Here is a 21,227-nt window from a genome sequence, read left to right as displayed (position 1 = left end):
ATGTCAGCCTATTATATAGGGAGGCACTGGCCCCTCCTGACATGGGCGTCACCTAGCCAGCCTGTAAGGGCTGGCATAATGGTATTTGAGCTTCTGATGAGGTCACGCAGGAGGCGTTCCCATAGTGAGACACGAAACGAATGCTATGAAAGAGAACCAAGTCCTAAACCAAGCTTATATTATATTTTTACATGCTGTAGTGCCATTTTTGGGAGCATTTCAAGTTGCTATACATCAATACAACCATTATAGCCCAAATTTTAATAATATGTCTGCATTAAGTGCATAGTAATTACATAAATTGCAAAAAGGTGCAATAAACTACAAAAAAAATTGAAAATCGTTTTTGTTTTTTTAACATATATTTCTAGTTAGAGAAATTTAAGAGGCTTATCCCTCAAAACTGTAAATACAAAAAAGTTGCACAAAATAGTTTCCCACCACAGGAAATTTATTTTAAGTGTCTTCATAGTTTTATTTTTGAAATACACCAATTTTTATATACTGCAGGAAAAACGAAAATAAATATTATAATGCAAATTTGAAAAAAAAAACAAAAACAAAAAAAAAAACCAGCATATGCATCAAAATAAACTATTTCCAGCAGTGCAATATGAGTCCTAAGCATCCCAGAAACGACACAGAAAGTCATAAGGTCAAATATAACTTTTAAAAACACCAGTATAGGCTCATAAGGCCCTGATGGTAAAAAACTACATTTCCGCAAAATGACGTCACTTCCGGTTTCGGCCAGGACATGGCGGACATGCGATAGTTCGCGCTGATGGACGTAAGAAGTGTTACAAACAGCTGATCGGATCGGCAAAGCGTGTTTCTGGAATATTATGTTTTTGTTGCTGCAAGCGCTTTTTATGCAGTTTTTGCAAAGCCATATGTGAGCCATATGTGGAAGGAAACCGTGACTTAGGACAAGCTGATGGCATAAGATGTAAGTACAACTCCTCCGGTTTCATATGCAAAAAAAATTATTGCGCTAGCTTACGTGGTTGCAGTGCTACCGAGATTTAAAAATAGTTGCGCAAAACAGAGCGTGCCCGCTCCAACCGGCTTTAAAGGGTTAAAAGCAGCAAATATGGGCGAAACCAGGAGTAAGCAAAAAACCAAAATAAACAATTTATCATTTAAGAAAAGTTTCCATTTAATGTTAATTTTAATTCATTTTATCGTATAAACAGATTTTTCATATACATTTTCTCAGGTATAATCCTGAGAGATTCCCAGAAACATCTTTATAGTATATTCATGATGGTTTATTAGCTTTCATGAATATATACTATATTCAGCCTCATCTGACTGAAGTGAATAAGAAGAATCTCTTTGGCATTCTTGCAAACCTAGTCCCTAGGGGCTGCCTCTCCCCGTTCGCCATGGCTGATTGGCTCAGGAAGAGTCAATCAGCCATGGCAACACAGTAATGGATGCCCATCATCTGTAAACCTGACAGCCTATCAGGGTTCAATCACAAGAACCTGTCTCAACTACCAGGGTCCTCCGTCCCCAAGGAGATATAGATTTGGAAATTGATGCTTCAGCACCTCAGAGATAAATGGAATAATGTGAGAATAAATCATCAGGCAGCTTGGTCCCAGTGGGGCAGTGGTGTTAAGAGGCCAACTACGTGTAGCACATGGGGCTGTAAGGCACAGTGTTGGGGGGCAATCAGTTTTGTTCTGGAGAAAAATACTGAGAGCCTTTTACAAATAACATCTGTCTGAGAACGGATGTTTCCACAGGCAGTGGGAATTTAAAAGACTGTGGAAGTAACTGGCAGATGGAGAGCAGTGGAATAATTAATTCAGAGAAAATAGGTTACATTGTCAATGCGCAACTGAAATGCAAAAGACTTCACATTACCATTTGAAAGTTTGTTTACGGAACTCCTTCACAAAATCAGTTTTGTTCACTTTTAAAAGCAAACACAACCACTAAGGAGTCTTGATAGCTTGTTCTTTGCCGTTAATAGTGACAGCCTTGTATGTAGTCGTTTAAACGTTTAAAAGTACAGGCTTCTTCAGCGCACTGATGCTGGAGTAGCTTCAATACGAACATGGATTCCATAGTTTTAAAGCTGCTTTGTTCATAAAAATGTGTTTTCTTTCCAGCAGAGGTGGGAAGAGTATTTTAATCAATTTCACTGGGCTAGGTTCTCTCCCACGTGTGCTGTCGCTGAATCTCTGCTCTGTTTAGCGAAGCACACTGTAAATGCCCAGGGAAGAGCTAGGAGCCACTTCACGGGAGCTCACAGCACTGGGAGGCCGCCTGCATAAATCTAGCTTAGTTAAAAAGAGTGTTTCATCTCGGATGTGGGGATCAGCAGTGAGGAGCCATGAGTATAAAGCATGCAGTCTGTTGCAAGGGGCATTTCTAGGGCTCCTTTTTCCCTTTGCAAGAATAAGTGCTCAGGATAAACTGCTGGTGAGCGAACAGGCATCACAGCCATTCATACAGGCACTTTTTTATAAGTGCTTTCCATCTAATAATTACACTCTGGTGGACGGATCCGAAAGCAACTTGAACCTAAGGGTTGAACCACCAACCTTCTGATTAGTAGATGACCTGCTCTACATCCAGAAACAGATCTTACCGCAATTACATTACTAATCATATTAGTTATACTGTCACATATTCTCCAAACGTAAACATCAAATTGCTGTTTCAGCAAACCAACAGTCAAAACAACCCGAAATATTTGGTTTGATATTGTATAAAACAGGAAACTGCCAACACATCTGATGAGCTGGAATCATGTGATCATTTCATTTACAGAAATGCAGAAAATGGGACAGAGATGACTATTGGACAAACACACCTAGATCTTAAAGAGCTTCTGGGTTTTTAATAAAGAAGCCTGAATCTGGTATCATGGGAAATATTGTGGATAGATTAGCCACAATATCAAAACCAAAGACAGGTAAGTAAATAATATTGATCCTCTAATAACAATGTAATGTTTCTGCTGTTTCTTGTACACTTTCTTTTTTTCTGTAGAAGGGATATTGGATGGATGGGTAAAAAAATAAATAAATCATATGACAATGGTAAACTAAACATGCGGACACAGGCAAAAAAAACTGCAGTAATGGCTAAAGGAGCCTGCAAACAAGCCCAAGGCATTGACCGAGCATCCAGCCTCCCTGGATTCCAACTCAGAGCATCCGTCCAAACCACTGAAACGAGCCACACAAGTTACTAGACCCAAAGCAATAGCTGCCAATGTCCTCATGCCACCTGCAAATTCTGCATCCCTAATGGATAAGAGCCTACACAATATAAATGAGGCGGTTTTAATGTTGCGGCTGCTCTGTGTACAGTGCTTTATTAAAATAGCTGGAACCTTTTCCTCGAGCTTTAGCGTGGGATGATATATCCCATACAACACACAGCTGCACAAAGTTTAATCAAACTTTGTGCAGCGACGAGGCCATCTGATCCCCAAGCACCCACCGGCACCTTGCAAATTATCAGCACAAAGTGACAGGTAAATATGGAGAGCGGAGCTGCTCTACAGGAGTGAATCTACAGACCAGGACACATACTCCCCCTCCCTCCCATCACTCTAGCACAGGGAACGAGATAAATCAGAAAATGGCAGGCAGGGAGGAGAAATAGGAGCAGAGAATAGTGCTGATTGATATATGCTGCATACTACGCATCTACATAACAGCTGAGACAACCATTTGAGCCACTATCATTACTTACAGGAGAGGCAGGCTCTCCTGTAACTGAGACGACTCATTCATTGACATCACCACCCCCTGAGCCGAGTAGGAGGGCACGCACAATTGTATTTAAATGACAACTTATACCACAGACTAAACTTAATAAGCTTCAAAGGGAACATTACTATAACAACATGCGACACCCACCGCTTTCACACATTATATGCAGAAGCCCTCTGACAACAAAAACCTCCCGTTGTCTTAGAGAAATGCCCAGAGCCTGTTGTGGGGTCTGCAGTGATCCCATTAATGAGGCTTTATAAATGTTTGCTGCGCATGCTATTAGGTTGTATCCCGGACAATTAGCTTTATCGGCATTTCACGTCTTTTTTAGACTGCAATGATTTAGCACAAAAAGCGCTAAAATCATTACAAGTGTCACATAAAGCCTGTGCTACTGACAGGTCAGAGATTCAGCTGTAGTTTTTAAATTGCCAGCACGCCAAGACCATGCATCGTTGTTCAGAAAACAGCTGATCTCACCAAGGCATCTGTCAAACTTTGGGATAATCTCCCTCTGAAATGAATTTTTTTTACCTAGTAGTCTTAATGTTTACATGCAGATTGTTTTTCCCCATAGTCGGGCAGTCGGATAATCACCAAGCTGGAAACATCTCTACCTGAAAGCAAATATTGATCCTACTTTTCAGGAAAAAAATTTCTGGTTCAGCTTTGACCTAATGTTTTGTAGCTTTATGTGACCTCTGCAATGAGAGAGTCTTACTGCCTATTTGAGTGCTTTAGCTTCACCACCTCATAAAAAGGGTAAAGCTGCCTTATTGCTGGCTTGATTAGAGGTTCTATGGATATTGTAAAGTATTGCACGAAAGTCTCGAGCCATCCCTCATTTCCTCATTTTTTGTTAGGAAAATGGGAAATACATACAGTAATTTACTGAAATGCAAAAACAGTGTTTGGGCACTAATCAGCTGTTAATTAAATGATCTTTCTTCCCGTTCTTATGATCAGTTTAAACTTGCAGGTTTTCTTCACCATTCCCATATTTCTAAATGCACTGAGATGCTGCCATGTGATTGGCTGATTACGTATTTATGTTGTGTTGGCCAGTGGGGTTGGGGATCTCGTTAAAATTGATAAGAGGCCTTTTTGAAAGACGTTTTAAGATTTTATATTATTAGTCTTTGCGTAAGGCCACTTATTCCTGAAGGGAAGTTTTAAATAATATTTCAAATCTGAAGAAAGCGAAAAATGGTTTACAGTGGATTTTCTTTTCACAGGCCTACACAAGGATTATTCAAAGGATTAAAGACCACAAACACACATGATCTTGCTTCAATAATTTACTCCAAGCTTTTCTCTTCATTCTGCCCTTGTTTGGAGGTTTAAAATGATCTTTTTGTTAACGTGAATACAAAAACGAAAGGGCATGATGCACTCCTTATTTAAACAGGGCATTGCTCTTGGCGAGTAAAACAATTAATTTCAATTCAAGTCAAAGTTACCCTGCAGTGTGTCTGTTACTTATTTATTTCAGACTGTGGCCAAAAACACAAAAGAAGCTTTAATTGTGGCTCTAATTAAAATTGTGATTCATTCTTGCATACAAAAAAAAAAAAAAACCCAAAACAAAGCAGCAAATTACAACCAGTGAAAAAGAAATCAAAGGAGACATTTAGGTTGGTTTGGTTTAGCTCTGTGAAATCAGAGCTAGAAGCATCTGACCACTCACACAAAAGAGAACAGCTTTTCACACAATCTAACTACAACGTTATGAACACAGCTAAGAAATACCAGCATGCTCAAGAGGGTTTACGCTGACATCTGTGGGGATTTATAAACATGCAGAAAGGCTGGTGGGAACACAAGATGCTAAAATCCTTAATCCATGAGCCACAGTGGCAGGCATGAGGATTTCCCAAGCTTAATAAGAGTAGATCTTCACGGGGAAATAAAAAGGCTGTTGTTCGCTCAACAGAGATGAACTGGAATCTAACTGAGACTGACTGGCGTACTGAGAGTAAAGAGAAAAGAAAGTACTTTAGAAGTAGGAATAGAGAGGAGGAAAACAATTCCTGGCGCTCAGAATGTGGAAAAGGAAAAACCAGATAATGAGAAAAAATGTTTAAAAAGCTGAAGCTAAGGCATCCTACATTAAATGATGTTCCCATGATCCGTTTGTCAAAGCCAGAGGCTACGGTCCATCGGTGGTTTCAAAATTCAGGGTCTACCTGGCTAAGATACAGTAAAGAAATCCTTCCTCCCCCCAGTGAGAGCTCTGTTTGATGTGAGCAGGCATTTCATCAAGCTGGAATTGTACTTCTCTGTGCTACAACAAAAGTAAATCCACATACGTCGCTAGGATTTTCTCTCATGTGTGCTACTTTTGTTATACAGCACCTCAAGAAAGAAGAGATCAGAGAGCAGTGGTCAGTAAAACCTACTCATGGCCACTTCATTAGGTCATCTGATCTCCCGCTCGTTAATACAAATGATCTAAGCACCCAATCAGGTGGTGGCAATCCAATAGTTTAAACATGAGGACATGGTGTAGAGAACCTCTTTAAGTTCAAAACAAGTATCTGATTGATGAAGAAGAAGGGTGATTTAAGTGCCTGTCAACGTGGCATGGCTCTATTTCAAAAGCCGCTTCCATACTTGGATTTCAACACAACCACGTCTAGGATTTACAGGGAACGGTTCAAAAAGAGAGACTATCCAGTAAGCAGCAGTGCTCTGGGTGAAAATGCCTTGTTGATGGCAGAGGTCAGGAGAATATCCACACTGCTCTGAGCTGACAGGCAGGAAGCAGTAACAACAGTAATCACTGCTTATTACAACCAAAGGATGCAGAAGAGCATCATTGAATTTACTGAAGAAGATGGGCCACAACAGGAGAGATCACACTGGATGCGACTCCTGTTACATGAGCAGGTAATTGAGACTGCACTTCACAGATGCTCACCATACCTGGACTATGAAATATTGAGAAAGTGTTGTCTGGATGGTAAACAACATAAAATATGGATCCATCCTGCCTTATATCAATGGTTCTGGATGTTGTAGGTCAGCGGTAACCAATCCCCGGGTCCGTGAGTCATTTGGTACCAGGCCACGAAAGTTGAGGTTCGGGTGTGAAATTCATGGTTTTCAGGGTTTTTATCGTTTTTTTAATCGTTTTTATAGTTAACTCGGTTTTCCCTGGTTCTTTTCCCGTGTGTTATGAATACATCTTTTTTGGGGGGTACCGGTACTGGTTTTATTTTGTTGTATTTATCTGCGACACCTTAAAGGCCGGTCCGTGAAAATATTGTCGGACATAAACCGGTCCATGGCGCAAAAAAGGTTGGGGACTGCTGTTTTAGATGATATAATGACATGGGAAGCATTTTCTTGGCACATTTTGGGCCAACTCGACAATTGCTGCCTATGTCGATCCCATTACGACCACAGTGTACCCATATTCTGATGACTCCTACAGCAGGATATCACATCATCTCACAAAGCTCAAATCATCTCAAACTGGTTTCCTGAACATGACAGTGAGTTCACAGCACTCAAATGGCCTCCACGGTCACCAGATCTCAATCCAGTAGAGCACCTTTGGGATGTGATGGAATGGGAAATTCACATCTAAATGTGCAAGGTGCAAATCTGCAGCAACTGTGTGATGCTATCATATGACTATGGACCAAAACCTAGCACCTTGTTTAATCTGCGGCACAAACAATTAAGGCAGTTCTGATGGCAAAAGGGGGTTCTAACAAGGTGTACCTCTTTAAGTGGCCAGTGAGAGTATATCTGTATATCAGGCAGCAGGAACGGATTAGCCAATTCACACTGGAATAAACAACTAACTAGATTCATTATTTTTAATTAGGAAGTTATTTATTCAGCTCTACTAGAAGATTAATTATGTAAATTCTATTTTGAAAGTGCAACAGTTGTTAGCTACCATAGCATGGAAGAATCTAATGAAAAGAGGGTCAAGAACAGTCAACTGATTTCCTTTATTTGCTTTAGTTGTCGAGTTAATCGCAAACAGTGGTCCAGACTGAAACGCGCCAATGACAACATTTTCTCTCTTGATTGTTTTCAGTGCTGTTTTCTTTGATTTAACAGTTGTTGGGAAGCTTTTATTAAGATAAAGTAATTTCTCTTGAACTCAATTAATATTATACTGACTTCCCCACATTTCTTTTCAGCTCCGCTGGATGCGTTTGTGCAGGGAGGTGTGCTCGCTGTGAGACTAAGAGCAGGGAAAGTAGAAACTATGTGGTAACTATGTGAAGCTAGTGCAAATCAATTAGGTGAAAAACAGAGATCAATAAAGGATAAAATATATAAATATGGATGGCATGGTTAAGACAAAGACAGCGGCTATAAAAAAAGCTTAATTTAAGGATTCAAAATGTCACCGTAGCTGCTTTCATTTTTTTATATAATATCTAAGTTGTGTTCCATGTGTTTACTGACGTTTTGATACGTTTTCCACAAGAGCATAATTTTTAGCTTAAAAAAACAACTTGCGCAGGAAAAGAGACAAATATTCATTAAAATATAGCAGCTGTTACCATTTTGGGTAAGTTTGGTAGAGCAGACCAGGGTGGAAATCTGAAAGGAATCCTTGCTGATGGTACAGATGCCCAGGGTCTGGGTATTTTTTCCAGTGGTGGAGTAGCCTTTCTCTTCCATCTCCAGCTTTGTGGAAGGTAGGTTTAGGTACAGAGAAGAGTCCTCTAGCTTCTTTACCTCCGCCTGGTTTTAGAGAACAAGTCTCAGTCAGTTTATTGGTAGAAACCCCAAATTACTGTGTACACATTAAAACAATGTTGCATTCTATAGCTGTGGTTTTAATGGATCTCCCTTTGATATATATTATCAACAAAACAATTTGTGTGTTTTTCTACCGAGCTGTTGCATGTGAGAAAAATATCATTCATTTCCAAATGCAGGGTTGACTGACGAAAACAACAATCCAGAAAACATGACAAGACAAATGTAACAAGATTGATTTTTCCCATATGAACTTTTTAATTAACATAAATGGGCACCGTAACACAGAGGTATCATTATGCAAGGGTTTTTAATTGGAAAGTACTCTCATTTCCTTGTGCGGGCTGATGTGTACCAGCTACCCAATTCACATACAAAGCACTGATGGCAGGCTGTTATGATGACAGTCGCCGATACAATAGGGCAGTTTTTCACCTACAACTTATTTCATGGTCATTTCACAAGGAGAGCGGGCTGTCTGACGAGTAGGCAGCAAGAAACAAAGACTAAGTGTGTTTATGGGATGTTTTTGTTTTGTTTTTTTACATTTACCTTGTACACGATGAGATCATGCTCACCGTCCCTCAGAGTGGTCCCGTCATACCTCATCAGCTTCACAAAAGACAAGGCAAATATCTTCTCCGATTTATCTTTGGCTGTGGAAGAAAAAAGAAACACGCAAGCAATAAAGACAACTTGGTTATTGGTGTTTACGTTTGAGACTAAGACTGCGTTCATATATACAGTTCGCTTTTTTGTACCGTTTGCTTTTTGTCTCATTTTGCAAAACAAAACACACCGCATCTTTCGTACGTGTGCAATATGCTTATGTGAACAGTGTTCGTCTTCGGGAACAAAAAAGAGATCATATTGCAGTAAACCATGCAGCACTGCTGACGTTACAACAAGTCATTAACAAACCAGCAGTCTGAAAGAAGTGATAATCCAAACGCTAACCTCAGCACTACACTCCCTGAGTCAGCTCCTGAGTTAGCACAAGAAACTACTGTTCCCCTCTGATGTCTTTATTAATGCTATGGCTGCATCTGTCCGTGAACTGTTTATTTTTCACCCTGAAGTGAAGCAAATGTACGCGCGCCGACTGTTGAGACCAATTATGCATAGGTTTGAAGGACTTGTGCATAATATAATGCGAGGGACGTGGGAGATGCAATCACAGTTGGTTGTTATATAACAATATGTGCCTTAAAATAAAATAAAAAAACCTGCTAATTACAAAAAGGAATATTGTTCAAGTGGCAGGCTTTGGATTAATGTACACTTGCTGTTATCAAATGAATAAACACTTGCACTTGTGCTCTGCTGCAGCTGTGACCAATTTGTATAATCCTGTAAGAGTGGAGGAAAGATGCTCGTGGTTTATGTGTGCAAGTGCAGACACATGTGTGATTGGGAATGTTGAGTGGAAGCGCTGCATAAACAAGGAAGAGAGTTACGACTTTGTCCTGTAACCGGGACTTTGGATGGGGCCACATACATCATCATTGCGGATCAACAAGCTCGGATTTACGCGCAGGGAGACGTGATTCATCGAAGTATATATCTTGCATTCTATCTGCATAAATCCCCTCATTGGTTTGCTGCCCGCAACTCACCGGTGAATAATTGCTAGGCTGAGCTGAACCAGTGGAGGGAGAACACTGTAGGCATGCCATCCAATAATACCAAGTGTATTAGTGACTTCCTAAAGGGCACAGAGCTGAAAACTCTTAATTTGGACAAAAAAGGTCACTTTCAGGACAGAGCTACTTCTTTAAACCAATCGAAGTCCGATTTGTGTGCAAGTTTCGCAAATTTCCCCCTTAAGGTGGGCTGTCACTTCAAATTTAGTTGACTAAACTGTTCCACATTTTAAAGCCTACCTGACTCACGAAGCAGAGGCATAAAGACAGATGAAACAAAAGTGAAAAGATGGCAGGAATCTTTTACAGCTACGGCAGCATCTGTGACAGCAGCCATCAGCCTGATGAGGCCTGACAATGTTAGAGTGCTACTCTGACGCACTGTGTTCGAGCTGGCCTAATTCTCAACCAGAGGGCTGAGATACTGAACACATGAGCTCCACTAGTGGTCTTGATGAGCAGCTCTGTCACTCTGTGTATCCCCTTAAAGTTCAGCTCTAGCTAGGAGCACATCGAAGGAAGCAGGAAGGACATGGCCACATGACAGCGCAGGCAGGCAATACAAAGGCCTGACAGCCTAAATCTGCACTGCTTTTCATCACAAACTAATCACATGTAGAGAGGTTAAGGAACAAAAATCTATGCCCGTACACACAGCTGTTCCATCTTTGTTCACCCTTTCAAATATTAATATTAATATAAGAAAGTGGCTGATTATAGCACAGGTAATAGGTATGCTAGAAACCACACAATTAAACCAGGTTGTTCCCACTGAGTTAAGTGCATGTATGATCATCAGTGGAGCCCTGCAACAGGTTAAGGTTGCGCCAGCTGACAGCTGATTATCAATAGCTTGCAAGTTAGCGAGCTTGTACTCCCTTTAAATACTTTAAATGAAAATCATAAGTATTATCAAATTCATATTAAATTTAATATGATATGCTAGAGTTTATTTTTACATCTCTAAACAGCATAGCATTTCCTACAGGGGATTATACAATATCTTTTAGAAAAAGAGCTTTTGTTAGTCAGTCTTTTCTTATTGAGCAGCGCAACATACTGTCATAGTCTAAAATAATGTCACTTTACGTCGCTGTTTTTCACTGATTGTCCACTGATGTGTTTTTTGTTTTATCATTCATCTGTTTCGATCCCTTATATGTGCCTAGATAACCTTAGATCTTTTGTTTTCCGTTTCTTTCTATTAGTGGCATCAATCTGAAACGGTATGTGTATTAAAATGAGCCTGTATGACTAAATCTGGCACATTTACATAATGGACCTAAACGCTCATGTTAATTAATGTGCACTGCTCCTTATATATAACAATAATTATATCAAAAACACTTGCAGAACAGTCATACAGCCACTGTCAACACAAAAAAAAAAAAAAAAAAAAAAAAAAAAAAAAAAGGTTTAAAAGGTTAATAAGAGCAATGCAGGTTTGGACAGTACCATTTTAGCTGTTCAACTGATAAACACACACTTATGTCGCTTTGATCATCAGGTCAATTACTCCTGGCCCAACCTAAGTTTAGGCTGAAGACCAGAGGCGATCGTGCCTGTGCTTCAGCTGCACCTTATCTTTGGAATAGCGTCCCCACTATTCGTGCCTTAGACTCTATCCAATCCTTCAAATCACAATTGGCCTTCCCAACCAGTTAGTGCCCTCTAATCTAATTAACTTCTTAGTTGATATTTTGTATCTATGAACTGACCTTCCTTCTGAACTGAGGTCCGATACCTATTTTTACCTCACTCTTCTGGTCTATTAGTGCCTCGCTTCTGTCTGTGCTACTGGTAGTACCTGACCTGTATTTTGTTAATTGATTTATTTTGATGTGATGTGCTATACAAATAAAACTGTATTGTACTGTATGGTACTTATGGTCAATAATCAACGCATGCAAACGCATGAACCTTTCCTGCTGATGTTTGAAGTGGGGAAAATAAGCTTCCCAATGTATCACCCTTTCTCACTTACCAGCAGCAGTTGTGCTTTTGCATTTGGGCTACACAGCACACATTACTGTGGGTGGACAGCACTACCTTACCCAGTGCATGCTCAAAAATATTCACATAATCTCCCAAATGGCATATTTAAGTATATAAAGAATGTTCCCACACTGTAACCAATCACAGTATGGCAAAGGATTAGACACGTGAAACACGGATCAGTGAACAAAGCGTCATAAAGATTTAAAACAGTGATCACTATAGAAATGCACTTTAAAGTTTTCAGCATAGAGAAACTGGCTGATAATCTAGTAAGTATCTTGAACTCAGACACTCCCAGTAATAGAAAAAAATATAAGAGAGATTTTACTCTGATCTGAGTAAGACTCGACCGTAGATTGCAGTCTATGGCCAACATGGATGACAGATCACAAAAACAGTTATCTTTAAGGTAGTCTTATGAGATCTTAACGTGTCTAAAGGATGGAAAACATTGGAAATTAATGAATTCTATTATGTGCTTTGATATCAACTGTACAAACGAGAAAATCTAACGGTTTGTTGGATAGTTCCTTCAAGCACAGCAAGAGTGGATGAGTAAGGATTTGTTTCATTGAGCATATTAGGTTCAGAGAGTCTGACCCAGACTTTACGTTAACTTCCTCTGTGAAATGAAAAATGAGTTTCTTCACTCTTCGGGTTATCGAGCTTAGAGTTTTCCCTTAATGCCCTCTCTAGATCTGGATCAGACCTCTGGTACGGTCTGCGGTATGTCTGTGATATTACGTGCAAATATGCTAGTTTCAGGAGGTGTTATTCTGCTCTTAAAAGCAATCTATTGCAAACTGAGATGAAAATTTAAGTCGTACACAGCGACAGTGAGGCAGTGAGAGAAGTTGGTCAGAAAATTATAGAAATACATGCCTGCACGGATGCATACAATCTTAAACATGGATAAAATTAGATCAATGTACATAGGAATATCACCTTTACACCCAACATAAAATAAACCCTGGTCTCTATACTGTAAGCACATTCACCAGCAGCAGCAGTTCACCATGCACAAATCCAAAGAATCCAGCTATTACACCTTTTTTAACATGTCGCTATTGTCAATTGTCAGAGAAAAGTTGAAGTTTGGCGGAATCAGCATGTCCCTGCAGTCCCAGAGTCACTTGAGGTGAGCCAGTTTCTAAAGTAACCGTTACACCAAGATAACAGCAAGTCAGAGTTTCAAAGGCATGTCTCGTAACAGCATTAGTCTCCAGAGAAGCAAGGTGCCGAGCATGACAAGAAGGCTCTCCAAGTGGATTATAAGCCAGCGTTGAGCTCTGAGACCTGGCAATTTCCTCCAAACCACCTGCATGCAGGTGAGAAGCAAACAAAGCAAGAGGATTTTGGAAGTAGATGATGACAGCAGCTGCAGATTAGCGAAAGGGTATACTTTCCAATCCTCACGTCCTCCAAGTTCTGCTCTGCCTTCTGTGCCATTTGAGCTGATTGCTTTGTATATACTGTATACACCTGTCATGCTCCCCAAACCCTTTTTCCTGCACCACTCCTGTGGCTGTAGGAAAGCCTTGCCATGTGGCAGGCAGATGGGCTGGCAGAACTACCACTGCCAGGCTTCCCTGACCTTTACACCCCGAAAATTAGAAAGGGTGTAAATAAAACAGAAAACAGAAGGGCGTACAACGCTGGCTGCATTCAGCTAGAGACTGGTCCCAATAAACAAATATGTCCCCTCAGGCATTTTTCACATCCCAGCCATAGTCTCTGACAAGCCACTCCATGATGCTGCTTTGTGCGGGGGACAGACTAATACCTCTGATTAATGTGACAAAGGGTGAGCTTCAAAGTATTTATCACTGTGCAACACATCTGCTTGGTTTGGATATCTTCCATTATATTTGCTGGGGATAGATTAGGAGCCAACTGTGCAGTTGGTCATCTGAAAAACTGATTATTCACAAGCTGACATTTATACTCACAGTCCTGTGATGAGCGGTGACGAAAGGTGAACCGCAAGTGGCTCCGGTTCACGTCTTCAATGGGAATAGCAACCTAAGACAAAGGACGGAAGAGGATTGGCTGACAGCCAGGAACATAAACACACACACTCACAGAAAATAAGGACAAACTGAAATCAGAGTGAACTCTAAACTTCCTGGATTTTATGCTGTACAGAAATTAGCTCACATGTTGCAACACTTTTGCAAAAAAATGCTATATAATTATATGGGATTTCAGGAATTGAGAGAAAGTTTGCCTTTCTTTAAGTGTGATGAATAACTTCACTCTTCTATACAGTTTTGCACCACCGCATTTGCCACTAAAGTCTTGTGATAGAAATTACTGGCAATAAAAGCCTGCGGCGTAATGAAAAAACTTTGGAAACTACATGAAGGGGATGGCATCAAGGTAAAGGTAAAATAAAATGATTTAGAAGAGTAAAGAAAAAACCGTTAAGTGGCAGAAGTAAGCAGAAAAACAAACCTTTATCGTTTCAAACCAGCGGGGCTGCTTTACTTGGTAGTAGATAACAGACTTGTACTCATTGATCCCTTCATCTCCAGCTCCGGGAAAGATCACATTCTAGATAAAAGGTAAAAGACACAGAGCAATTAGGTAGTCAGACAATATAACTGGTTATCTGGTTATCCTTGCTTAGCTTTTAGTTCGCATAAAGTGCTATAGTTGTGATGGGTGAACTGCTTTATCATCACTCTGTCAAAATATTGGCACGCTCACAGTATGTGGAAAATTGACTAGCACTTATTTCATAAAGCAGAGCCCCTGGAGCAGAAAGCCTTAATCTAGCAGAATGGCCTTTAAAAGTCTGGATGCGCTTTATGCATGAGCACCTGTGTGCTGCCTGTCAATCTCATGACAGCATTGTGGAAATAAGAAATAAATTAGAAATTAATTATTTAAGAAGGAGCAGCAGTGGCTCCCATGCAGCAGGACGTGGAAGGAAGCCAAGAGCAGGGAAGCAGACCAGCTGGTGCTGATGGATCCAAACGTGTAAATTGGTCTTCCTAGCGGGTCCGCTGCGTTTCTACAACAGGTCAGGGTGCGTATGTAAAATACTACGTGCCCCACTTGAGGATTCGCCAAGAGGGATGGAGTGACAGCGGATGGTGCGCACGCCTTGTTTTCGATCAATCTGTGTTCAGCCAGCCTACCTCTTTCCTCCCACTACTCCAGCTGACTCCCTGGCCTGCTAGTGTACTGCTGCTGAAATACTCCTACACTAATGGTTTCTGACAACCAGCAATTATGAGGAATAACAGACCTCATCTCCCCCAGCCATGCTCTGGGGGGCAGGTGGTAGCTCTAGCAGTGCTGCTCCTTCTCTAAGTGGCCAGGGTTTCTGACAGCTCCAGATTTCACAGAGGGTGAAAGTGGCTAGGGTCTAACTACAGGTGAGAAGAAGTTCTGGAGGGGTGCTAATCAAAGTCAAAGGTAATAAAAAGTTACTGTCCAGCCTCCACAAATCCTGTAGGATTTGGAGGAAAGAGGAAGGATGACAAACACCAGAGGCAGAAAGTCACACGGAAAGAGAAGAATGGACAGAGAAGAATAGAGAGGATCAGAAGCCTGAGGGAGGCAGAAATGAAAAGAAAAAAAACACACAAAAAGCAAAACCCACAAATTTAACCTGTTAAAAAACTCTGTGTGAGGAGAGAGTTATTTCAAGTGCCTAGTACATACATATACATCTTTAAAATGAAAACAAGACATTTTTTATTTTGGAATAAAAGCCGAAAAACCAAGTTTCATTATCAAGAAAGAGACTTTCAGCCCATCAAATCCATGAAGGGTAAGGAAGAATTTAACCACTTCTTGCATTTCTTGCAACAAGGGAGCTTTTGCAATGCAACAGCAACATGGTGACAACACTTCTAGATAGGATCGATCTCTCTTGATCTTTGCTCTCTACTGTCACTGACTTTATTTATTATACCGCAAAGGCTCAGACAGCCTTGAACACAGACCTTCAGCGAAACATAATGACACAGGGTGGGAATTCACACATCAAATTTGTATCCGCTTCAGCTTATCATAGCTGTATTTGTCTCATACTAGGTTCTTGCTTCAAAAAGTTGCAGCGTTTCCTTCTTCTAAAGAAACTTTAACAGCTAAAAATGTGAAACTTGAGGAAATGGTACAATTTTCCACCACCATTCTGCTCTAAAAAGCTTGAGACACTATATAAATGTCTTTTATGTCTTATATGCTTCCCTAATCTATTTGAGAAATCTCTCTTTATCGCACTCTCACTAAAATACACACAGTTTTGCTTCATCGAGCGCTACAAATTCGAAAAGTCTCTCTCTCATACCTGGCTGCATTGATTTGTATAAAATTCAGTTTACTTGATCGAGGGTTATGACTCAGTCAGTGGCTAAAATTTAGGTATGACTGATTAAAGTCGATGTGGTTTATTAAAACAAATCTGCAATAAGTCTGCCGCACAGCATACCAAAGGCCAATCCAAAAGTTAAGTTACTTAATTCAAATCAAATTCAAAGTAACTGACAATAAACTAGAAAACAGATGTTACCTGTATTGTTGCTGTTAACTTCTTATATTTGAATAGACTTTAAGAAGTCAGTAGTGTATATGGGGTAGGTTCTCAACTGCTGTTTGAGGTTAACAACTGCTAATATTTAGAATTCTTAGAATAAGCTTGCACCTACATTAAGTGTTGGTTTCACTCAAATGTCATACTTGCACCTCCCTGCAAGACCAAATGATCTGCTTTGTAGGTGTAACAGCTTATCTATGCATCTTATATATTCTGATGGGTATTCAAAAAAAAAAAAAAAAAAAAAACTCAACAAGTGCACATGAGATTCCAATCCTCATTCTATAAAAATACAATTTATAAGCAGAAGCTACTCAAGAATTGATTATTCCTCTGATGTAAGATTAATTAACAGATTTTTTTTACCAAGCGCTGCAGATTGCATTAAAAAAAATACAGATTTTGAGACAGCTTGCTTACAAACAATTAGACAGGGGAGAAATGATCCCTCTAACTTCATTAGCAAAGGTAATTAATTATACCAGAAGAAAAATGCTGATTTCACATCATCATTATGCTGCCCACGTTGCCTGTCCACATGCCTGAGTTTGTTACTGGCTCTGACAACGGCTGATTTTCATGGTAGTGAGCCAAATTTTAGGCTTCTCCATCAGCCACAAAGCAACAATATTACAACTTGTAAATCCTGACAAGCAGCAAAGACATACAGTTTCCCTGTGTATCACTCTTCTTTATAGGAGACCTGGTCAGTTAAGCGCAGTGCTGAGCAGTGTGAGACTAAAGGAAGCCGGGTAATATCACAGTCTGTCTGAGAAACCACTTGGTTACAGCACTCGTGTCCTGAATGCTGAGAGCACAGGAAAAATACCAAAGCAGTAGGTTAACATTCCTCGGTCGTACCTCGAGCTTCTTGCCGTCCTCATCATAAACCGACATGGTCACCTCAACGTTTTTGGGGGTTGTCTTACTCCCTTTGTCAAAATCCCCCTGAACCAGAGTCACGTAGATGTCGTTTCGCACATCCCCTTTAGGAAATAAAGAAAAACAAAAACAAGAAATGAGAAACCACCAACGCTTCGACGCTTCTTAGGGCTTCAGTTTTATCCTTTTCAATAATATTAATATTACAGCAACACTGGATATTATATGTATGACTGACTTTGCCCCATTAAATAAATAATGTCTTGGGTTTTTTCTGTATTACAAATATTTTATGAACTGCAACAGTTTTCAGTAAAGTAGGAATCTAAACAAAACACTGATTTGCAAATCAATTAAACCCCATATTTAACTACTTTTTTTTTTAAAATAAATACTACTACTATAAATAAATACTTTTAAATAAATGTTCATTTTGAGTTTGATCCCCTTTTTTTATAAACTGAACAGGGACAACTGAAAATTTTAAAAGAAAACACCTGCTGGGTGAAAAAAATGACAATTCATTAAATTATTTAGTAGCATCACTGTGTATAAAAAGAGTATTATGGGAAAGGCTCACTGCTCTGTGGGAAATACTACAACAACTTAAGAATTTGGGATCTCCCAGGTAGCACTGCATTAAAAATGCAAACCCATTGTGAGTTAACACATCGTTTCCTTGCTTCCACTGATGCAAGTTTAAACTCCACTATGCAAACAATCACATATCAAGAAGACGCAGAAGAACCGGATCCTTCTCTGGGCCAGAGCTCATTTATGATGTATTGAGGTGACATGGAAATCTGTCTTGTGATCTGACCAATAAAAATATGAAAGCCTTTCGTCTCTCTTTGAAGAGAGCATGTTATCAGTGCACATGATGCTATGAGGGTGTACTAATGCACAACTTGTACAAGTTTTGGAAGCACTATTAATGCTGAAAAATCTATTTTGGAGCTGGACGTGTCACCTTCCACATTGTGTCTTTTTCATGGTGGTGAGCCTAATTTCAGGTTACTCCATCAGCTACAAAGCATCAATATTACAATTAGTAAATTCTGACAGGCAGCAAAGGAATACAATTGTGCATCGCTTTGCTTTATTGGAGACCTGATCAGTTAAGCGCCATGCTGAGAAAGCACAGTATATCACAGCTTGTCTGAGACACAGGGTTGCAGTCCTGGCCTGTCACCAACTGAGAACATTTGAAGAACTGTGAAATGAAAAATACAACAAAGGAGGCTTCAGACTGAGTCGCTTCCAATCTTATATCAAGGAAGAATGTTGCTCTAATATGAAATGTGTAGCCAGTCTTAAAAATCCTTTAAGGGTGTTTCGCAAAAAGAATATCAGAGGTGATGCGAGACGGTCATACACCTGCCCTCGTCCAAATGTTTTTATTAAATATTGTCGAGCTTCTCAATTAAATATGGGGATTCAATCATTTTCAAATCATTTCGGTCTGTTTTTATTTACATTTTACACTGAATCCTGACTTTTTTCCTGTAACAGGGTTATGAACCCCACTGAAAGCATTCAGCCATTTAGCCAGGGAACTTTCTGAGGCAGGCAGCAAAGGGGAAGCTTTTTAAAACCTGGCATAATTATCTCAGGGAAGCCCATCTTGCGAGCCACGGCTGTTGATCGGTCCACAAGGTGAGGGAAATCCTTTCTTATCTGATGGATGTCTCCAGGAAGCAGCTTCAGAGTGACCCACAGGCCTGGTAATGGAAACAAGAAAAGGAAGTGAGGCATCAAGTAAAGCAGTATGTCATGAGGAGTCGGGTAAAGAGGCATGAATCAACTCTAGGGAAAGTGATTCATTTTTGTGCGTTTTGCTTGGTTCAAAGTTGGGTGTGATAAGCTGCTGTGACTAAAAGCTACGACACAAGTACGGTTTTATTGTATTAGAGAGAAAATCTCTGAACTATTTATAGTCTATATTGTTTTCATTTCATCTGTTTGTACCAAGTCTTTTAATTTTTCTTTTTTTTTTTTTTTAAACAATCTGACACCAGTAGCTGCTCTGACTTTCTTCTGATTGGGAGAAATCCTTGGCTCTTTTTCCAAAATGCATGGCAAGCCAGTTTCAGCTCTGTAAGCACATTTAAAGGTGGCTTCACTCACTCTTAATATTCTCTAGGGGGGGAAAAAAAAAAAGACCCACAGAGTCACAGCTTTGAAGAAGAAATGACTGAATGGATCAAATGAAAGCAGTCTGTAGTGCCCTTGTTCACAGGCCACAAGAATGAGTGGTCCTTGTGAACCTTAGAGACTTTATTCACTTACACTTTATGGGCCCCTTATTGCTATGAGTGACAAATCCCTCACTAGGTTAGCTGGAAGTCTTTTGATATGCGGACATGACCGAAACAGCTGCTGCGAGTACTCCACTGTTCTTCCCAGCGAGGGTCAGGGCAGACCTGACATTTATCCAAGTACGTCTTCATTGGGCGTGACAACACCATGGAGACTGTCATGTTATTTCCCCTCCTCAGCAGCACAAATCCCTCAGATGGTGAAGGTTGTTCTTCTCAGCACAGATGTCGAGTCCTTGATAAGCGCCATTCTTCACAAAAGTCTCAACAGCTTAATTAACAGCTGGATCGCTTGGATACTGTAGTCCTGGCGATGAGACCGACTATTTATAGTGTGAGCAGTAATTTATGGTGTGAGCGCTAAGAGTAAATTGTGTTTTTCATTAGCAAGTGGAACAGTTTTACTGCCTTGCAAGTATGTTGGGGTTAATAGTACCTTGTACAAGATCTAAAACAAAAAAATAAGGCTTGCACTGACTTCAAAAAAAGATTTTTAGCAGCATCTGATTTAATCAAAAGATAAAATAGATTTTTTTCTCCTGGTTCATGTGAGGTGACGATGGCAAGGACAATTTGACAGAAAACTGGGCTTTTTTCTGATGTTTTGAATTAAAAGAAAAATTCTTGACTAAATGAAACCTAAATGAAAGAAGAAAATAAAAGAAAGAAATAATAATTTTATAACAGTTTTTCCGTCGCCTGTACAAAGTGTACAAACGCCCGATGTAGTGAGGCGAGTTTCTTCCTTGGCCTCGGTTCCTCTATCAGAACTGTTGCACTGTACCTTGGCCCTTGTGATTGACCTCTTTGGCGGTGATAACTTTGTTGATGACTGTCTGGAGGAAGTCATTCTCCCCTGCCACCCTGGGTGAAAAACGGGAGATGTTCAGCTGCTTGTGGCGAATGGCGTCATCCAACGCTAGCCTGCAGTACGTACACACCAGGCAAACACCACGGAGAAGGAGAGGTGGCAGGAACAGGAGGAGGAAGAGGAGAAGGTGGAGGAGTGGGGCAGGAAGAGCCATAAAGTGATGGTTGTAAGAAGGGGAGTGGGATGAGGGACAGACAGAGAGAAAAGAGAGACACACCGAAGAGTGATGCGAATACCATGACAGACACAAAGCCACTTGTTAGCAGTTAACAGCGAGCCAGGATGGGTCATGAAAGAAACACAAAGAAAAATGATCATTTAGGAAATTAAGTCCAGTCAGTATCCATAGAGCAACAGTATCAGAGTGAATGCTGACTTTCCCAAGTTTGATCTTGGTTGGGTTTTTTTCCCTTTTATTTTTAAAGATGCAACCCCCCCCCCCTAGAAAACCCCAGAAAAAATCCAATCTCAGAAACAAACTCTGCTTAGCAT

General features: G+C 40.2%; 1 protein-coding gene across 2 annotated transcripts in view; it reads right to left on the bottom strand.

Moving 5' to 3' along the window:
• The window catches only part of dock1 (dedicator of cytokinesis 1), a 196,043-nt gene that overhangs the window by 138,599 nt on the left and 36,217 nt on the right, over positions 1 to 21,227 (bottom strand). Inside the window, exons 12-18 of one of the 2 annotated variants that reach the window (XM_085284890.1) lie at positions 20,649 to 20,788; positions 19,142 to 19,267; positions 17,526 to 17,650; positions 14,570 to 14,668; positions 14,065 to 14,137; positions 9,027 to 9,130; positions 8,273 to 8,456 (exon numbers count right to left, since the gene is read on the bottom strand). In XM_085284890.1, coding sequence (XP_085141016.1) covers positions 8,273 to 8,456; positions 9,027 to 9,130; positions 14,065 to 14,137; positions 14,570 to 14,668; positions 17,526 to 17,650; positions 19,142 to 19,267; positions 20,649 to 20,788 — 851 coding nt within the window. The remainder of the gene's footprint in view (positions 1 to 8,272; positions 8,457 to 9,026; positions 9,131 to 14,064; positions 14,138 to 14,569; positions 14,669 to 17,525; positions 17,651 to 19,141; positions 19,268 to 20,648; positions 20,789 to 21,227) is intronic. The other variant, XM_085284891.1, reaches the window with a different exon arrangement.

Source organism: Mchenga conophoros, linkage group LG8 (genome assembly GCF_057382185.1).
Source record: "Mchenga conophoros isolate Kocher_MC1m ecotype Shallow Benthic linkage group LG8, M_conophoros_male_GT1.1, whole genome shotgun sequence".
Taxonomy (NCBI): Eukaryota; Metazoa; Chordata; class Actinopteri; order Cichliformes; family Cichlidae; genus Mchenga; species Mchenga conophoros.
The sequence above is the reverse complement of the archived record's forward strand: the minus strand, read 5'-3'. Positions and strand labels throughout refer to the sequence as shown.